At 41.5% G+C, this 6,000-nt stretch overlaps 1 protein-coding gene across 1 annotated transcript in view; it reads left to right on the forward strand.

The window, feature by feature from the left end:
- Window positions 1–3,692, forward strand: part of frem1b (Fras1 related extracellular matrix 1b) — a 309,123-nt gene extending 305,431 nt beyond the window's left edge. The window contains exons 29-33 of the mRNA XM_053322680.1: window positions 104–253; window positions 1,111–1,418; window positions 2,610–2,728; window positions 3,225–3,310; window positions 3,456–3,692. Coding sequence (XP_053178655.1) covers window positions 104–253; window positions 1,111–1,418; window positions 2,610–2,728; window positions 3,225–3,310; window positions 3,456–3,664 — 872 coding nt within the window. The 3' untranslated portion in view covers window positions 3,665–3,692. The remainder of the gene's footprint in view (window positions 1–103; window positions 254–1,110; window positions 1,419–2,609; window positions 2,729–3,224; window positions 3,311–3,455) is intronic.
- Window positions 3,693–6,000: the final 2,308 nt, after the last annotated feature.

The raw sequence follows: 6,000 nt of genomic DNA on the forward strand, positions 1-6,000 counted from the left end.
AAGGAAGGAAGAGTCAAAAGAGATGGGGTCAATTTGACCCGGGAGGATGACACAAGGGTTAATGTGAATGTGGTTCTGATGTCCTGTTGATGGTTTTTTTTAGGAGTGAATGTGAAAACGTGGAACATTTACCTGACAGACGACGGTCTGGAGGAAAACCACGAGGTCTTCACGGTAACCCTGAAAAACCCAAAGAACGCCGTCCTGGGTCAAAGAAGCTCCGCCTCCGTCGAGATCATCGACCCCAGAGGAGGTGAGACACTGTCAGTGATAAACTAAACAATCATCAAGCAGGTCTGTTTGCATCCAGGCGGGGAGTTCTGGTCCTCTGAAATGAGGCCAACCAGGAAGTAACTTAGAGCTGCATTCTATCAAAAGGCCACCAGGGGGCGACCGTCTCTATACAAGTCAATGGAGAAGTAACTTAGAGCTGCATTCTATCAAAAGGCCACCAGGGGGCGAGCGTCTCTATACAAGTCAATGGAGAATTCACCAACTTCTCACTTGATTTCTAACCTCAGTAAACGTTTTCAAAATGTGTTTATGGTCTCAATCGCTAGTTTAAAGCCTTCTTCAATGCAGTATGATGTTCATTTGGGACATTTTGGCCTCCCTGATTTTATATGTGACGATAAAGCAGGGTATGCATTAGGGCGTGGCTACGTCCTGATTGACAGGTTGATTGACCAATGTCCTTGAGGTCCAGCCCTCGTAACCATAGCAACCTCCCCGCTCCGCCCATGGCCCCGCCTCATGCCCATATAAGTAGAATCCGTGTTTTTATTTTTCCCAGCATGCACCTGAAATTTTCAAGATGGCGCTGCCTAGATTAGAAACTATTGGCTTCCGAGCAGCAGTCCACAAACCAATGGGTGACGTCACGGATGTTACGTCCATTTCTTTTATACAGTCTGTGGGCTCAACATGATTCTGCCTTCATACAGAGAGGCCTGTGACAGCGAGTGGCAGCAAGAAGTGAATGTTTTATCTACAGTAGAAGAAAAAGAAGCAGCTGCCACATCATGTTTTCAATAAATCATCAGCGTCTGTTTCTATACACACATAATGTAGCTCACTTTTAATAACAGTGTCCTCTCTGCTGTCCATCAGGAAGGTGCGACCCAGACGACCTGAGAGTGGAGGAGGATGAGAAGCGACTCCCACCACCTCCTCCTCCTCCTCCTCCTCCTCACCTCCCTGAGCCTGAGGAAGACCCCGTCACTGACATCGAGGCGGAGCTGTTGTGGGAGAACCAGCCTCATCCTCCACGAGGCGACGTCCCAAACCGCCGGCCCTACCTGGACTACGGAGAGGGGGAACCACAGGACCAGGCGGCCCCCAGCTACAGCCACATCCACTACCACAGCAAGCAGCTGCCAGGGAGGAGCACTGGGAGCACTGGGAGCACCGGGCACAGGGTCAGACTCACAGGACCAAAAGTAAGTATTTCAGTTTCCATCCAGATGAGGGACAAATTTCCAGAAATCTGAATGATTATTTGACTTTTTCATCCCCTGCAGTTGTGTGAATATTAGGAGTTGGTGTTTGAACAGTTGGTGTTTCTTCTATTTATGTTTTATTTTGTAAAGGAATTCAAACTTAATGTTAAAAGTACTGAATCGTCTAACAGAAAGACTTTAAAAGCTTTTTCTGTCTGTAATAAAAAATAATTGGAACATTTGATTTTGCCTGTTTTATTTCTTTTTTGCTAATTTCTCCATGCATTCCTGTGTTTATTGAAACTGTGCAATAATGTTTTATCGTATTTGTGAAACAAAATCAAAAGAGCGTCAGTCAAAGCTCAAACAATGGAAAACATGATGGAAACATTTCTGTGAGGAAGGTTAAAGTCTCCTCATCATCGCTCCACACAGATCTGCAAAGCAACTACTGGAGTGAAAAGTGCAATATTCTCCTCTGAAATGTGGTTGAGTAAAGTAGCATCAAGTTAAAATAAAAAAGTCACTTTCTAGCACTAAGCATTAATATATTACTGTATGTATAAAGTGTGTGTTTGTCCTGTAACGTTTGTGAGTGTCTGATTGTTGTGCTGGTGTTCAGGTCCATCTGTCAGGAGAGAGGAGGCCTGAGGAGAAGGTCTGGACGGTAAGACTCTCTGACTTTATATATACACACACACACACACACACACACACACACACACACACACACACACACACACACACACACACACTCTGATGCTAATGTCTGGTTCTCCTCCATCAGTTCCACAGTCTGACTCCTCTCCGGGTGGAGGAGCTGAAGCCGGAGCCAGGTGATGTCGGGTGGAGCTGGTCGGGTGGAGCTCACAGTCATCACCTGCAGGAGCTCGGAGTCGGAGACACTCCTCAAAACGATCATCCATCTCCCAGACAGCAGCCAGAGCTGCGCCAACGCAAGGTGCAAACACACACATTTCTTTTCATTTTAGTCTGAAGTCTGTTTTTATTTGACTCTTTTACATCATACTGAGAGTTCTCCATTAAAGGACGAGTTCACAATCTTTCAAGTGTGTCTTAAAACAGCAGTCAGGTGCTCATATGAACACTGAAAGCTTTCCCTCGCTGTCACTCTGTGTTATAAATTAGTGAAACTGTGTCTTTGTTCAGACGGGGAAGTCAGTCAGCAGCTCCTGTCCTGATGGTTCGACTCACTACAGGAGACGCTGTTACATCCTCAGCTCATCTGTGGCCAGCTGGGCCAGCGCTGAGCAAACCTGCTCACAGCTGTAAATAAAACACACACACACACACACACACACACACACACACACACACACACAGACACATTACATAGACTTACATCCATTTCCTGGAGACTAACTCTAACCCTAACCTTAACAACTGACCCAAAAATCTGCATTTTATCAACTAGGCACATGACTTTTGTCCCCAATTAATGGGTCTTAATTCTGAAATCTGTCTCTGAAAGTAGCCAATGACAGACTCACATACACACACATATATATATATATATATATATATATAGAACCAGTCAAAAGTTTGAACACACCTACTTATTCAAGGGTTTTGCTTTATTTTTACTATTTTATTACCAAACTAAGTCAGGTTTAAAGTTAGTCTATCGATGTTAAATAATGTTTGAATAAGATAATTCTTTGGTTTAATGTTGAGCACTGTGTTGCATTTAGAAACCAGAAGTTCAGTAAGTTAACTGGATTTGTCTCTGTATGTGTGTAACATTAGTATTTCTCACTGTGTCAGGTTTAACAGCAGTCTGACCAGCGTGCGGTCCAGAAGAGATATGACCTGGTTGTGGAAGTTTGCAGGCAGGAAGCCATTTTGGATCGGTGAGTGACTTCGTTCATCACAACGCGGTGAAACACCTGAGTGAAAGATTAATGTCCTCATTTATAAATAATATCTGTTAGTTCTGGGAGTCAAACCTGAACCTGAATAGTGTTAGTGGGTGTGTAATTCTTCTTAATTCTCCAGGTATGTCTGGGGGTCCGGGCCGCTGGATGTGGGCTGACGGGCGCTCGGTGTCTTTCTCCAGACTGAGAGGGGCTTCGCCGGGCCGCAGTGATGCCGACGTCGGCTCCGACTGTGTGCTGGTTGAAAACCCCACGAGCTGGATTTCCACAAGTTGCTCTGCCGAAACCCAACACACATTCATCTGTTCGTCGCCGGCTCACACTCACTGAGAGATATTTACTGCTATCAGCCCCGTTAAAACGATCTGTGTGAACGCTGTGTTTAAGTCATATTTAATGTTATGCAATGATGCTGCTCTGTACATTAGTTTTCATATTTTTGTCATAATAAAGATTGCTGCACAAATCGAAATATGAGTCTGTAAACCAAAATGAAGATCTGCAGTTTAACAGTAGTTTAATATTTCAGGTTTAAATTCAGCTTTCTGCATTAAACTGATGTAAATCTATTTTCATAATTAAACATGTTTTTGTCTCGAGAAATAATATACTGCCGCACATTACTCGGAAGGACATTCAGCGCTGTTCCTTTGAGTTTTCGCCACAGCCACTGAGGTTGGTGAGTTGATGACACTGAAATGAAAATATAATAATTGGTCCAAGCAGACCCGGCCCTAACCAATGTGGCGCCCTAGGCAAGATTTTAGGTGGCGCCCCCCTTGCATCGAAGTAAATTCCACTGCTGTTGTACATACTCACAAGAAACTGAATAGCTTTATCTTGGACATTCTTTTATTTAAAGAAAGCAATTGCCCAATCAAAATACTTAGAACAAATTGGAAAGAAATACAAAAAAATATGAAATTAATATATGAAATATAATATAAATAGCTTACATAAAGTATAAGATTTAAATACACACAAAATAAAAAGTGTAAACAAGTGACATGCTGCTGCATCACTTCTGGGTGGTGCTGCTGAGGTGGAGGCAACAGGAGGAGCGCTTGATGCTGTAGGTGGCCCAAGATTTGCAGGAGTGGGACTGAGAAACCTCAACAGCGCATCTGAAGAGAGAAGAGGAGTATGTGACACCAGTCTAATAATAAATATGATTTCAAGAATAAAATGAAATGAAATAATATAAATGAACACCTAAGAGATACATGCATGATGTTAGACTATACTGTAGGCCACATGTATAATATACAATGTACTTTTTCTGATATGCAAACTATATAAGATTCAATTTTATTGTCATTACAACAAAATGCTGATTAGCAGAATGCAAAGAAGTAGTAAACTGCAGTATAATATAGAATGTGGGAATGATAAGTTATGCTATAACATGAATTATGTGCACTTTAACACTGATGTAATGTTTAACACTATAAACACACTTTAGACAATATGAACAGTAATACAACATACAGCTAGGCTTACAACTATAATAAAAGGGTGGAAAAGGAATAGCATTTTGATTGACTATTACAAGCTAAGAAAACCTTAGCTAACCAGATGTTAATAAAAATGCTGATTAGATCTAATATTTACACATTTCCCTGAGGAAACCCAGCGAGCACAAACCCTAATTTCAACGTTTGATTTCCGGTTAAAAACAGGTTGATATGAGGACTGAACGTCTTTTCAACCGTCTGAAAACGGTTACAACATCAACGTGTCACAAAACACACATTAGTTTGATGTCGGTTGATAATTACCTCAGTTGTAGCTCTCTACAGAGATTGACGTGTTTTCTATAAATGAGAGGAAGTGAAATGACGTCTAAACAAAACGTAATTTCAAAGCATTTAATGTTGAATAAAATATCATAAATATGAAACTATATATAGACTACGTCTGCACACTAAATAAGCTGGGACTTTTCTATACAGCAATTCCCGGTGAAATATGTTTTCTATTTTTCTATGTGAACGTTGAATAAACGTCTCCATATAGCCGGTAAAAAAAACTTTCACTTTTCAACCAATTTTCAACGTCTTTTCACCGGTTACCATAGATACACGTCTTTTCACCGGTTACCATAGATACACGTCTTTTAGACGTCTTTTAGACCAAAATGTGCTTGCTGGGAAGTAAGGTGGGAGTAGTTACATTACTATTTTCCATAACAACTTAGGCTCTTCCATGACATTAACTGGCGTTAAAACTAACAGTTTAACAACAAACCATGTTATGCTAATGGTTAACGACGTTATCGTCGTTCAGCAACACACAAATAATGTCATGACATCATCTTTATTGTAACATTACCTCTGTCTTTGTCTCGTTTTCCTCCTCTTCTTTTCTTTTCTTCCTCCCCTGGGCACCAGACAGTTTGGGACGTTATGACCTATTGCTTGCCTTGCCTTGGGGTCACGTTAAAAAACGACCATCCTCCCCCAGGTAAGAGGTACAGTCTAATTAGTGGGGGGGGGGGGGGGCGTCTTAGGAAAGTAACGTGTCATCATTATTATTATTAGTATTCCTATTTAACAGGCTTGGCTATGCAGTTAAATTAATGTGGGCTTATTATCTTCATATTAAGACATGACACCAAGTAGTTTTAAGAATAGTGGAAGTTACATTTTTTTCTTCCCCCATTTGTG

This window comes from Scomber japonicus, chromosome 7 (assembly GCF_027409825.1).
Source record: "Scomber japonicus isolate fScoJap1 chromosome 7, fScoJap1.pri, whole genome shotgun sequence".
Lineage (NCBI taxonomy): Eukaryota > Metazoa > Chordata > Actinopteri > Scombriformes > Scombridae > Scomber > Scomber japonicus.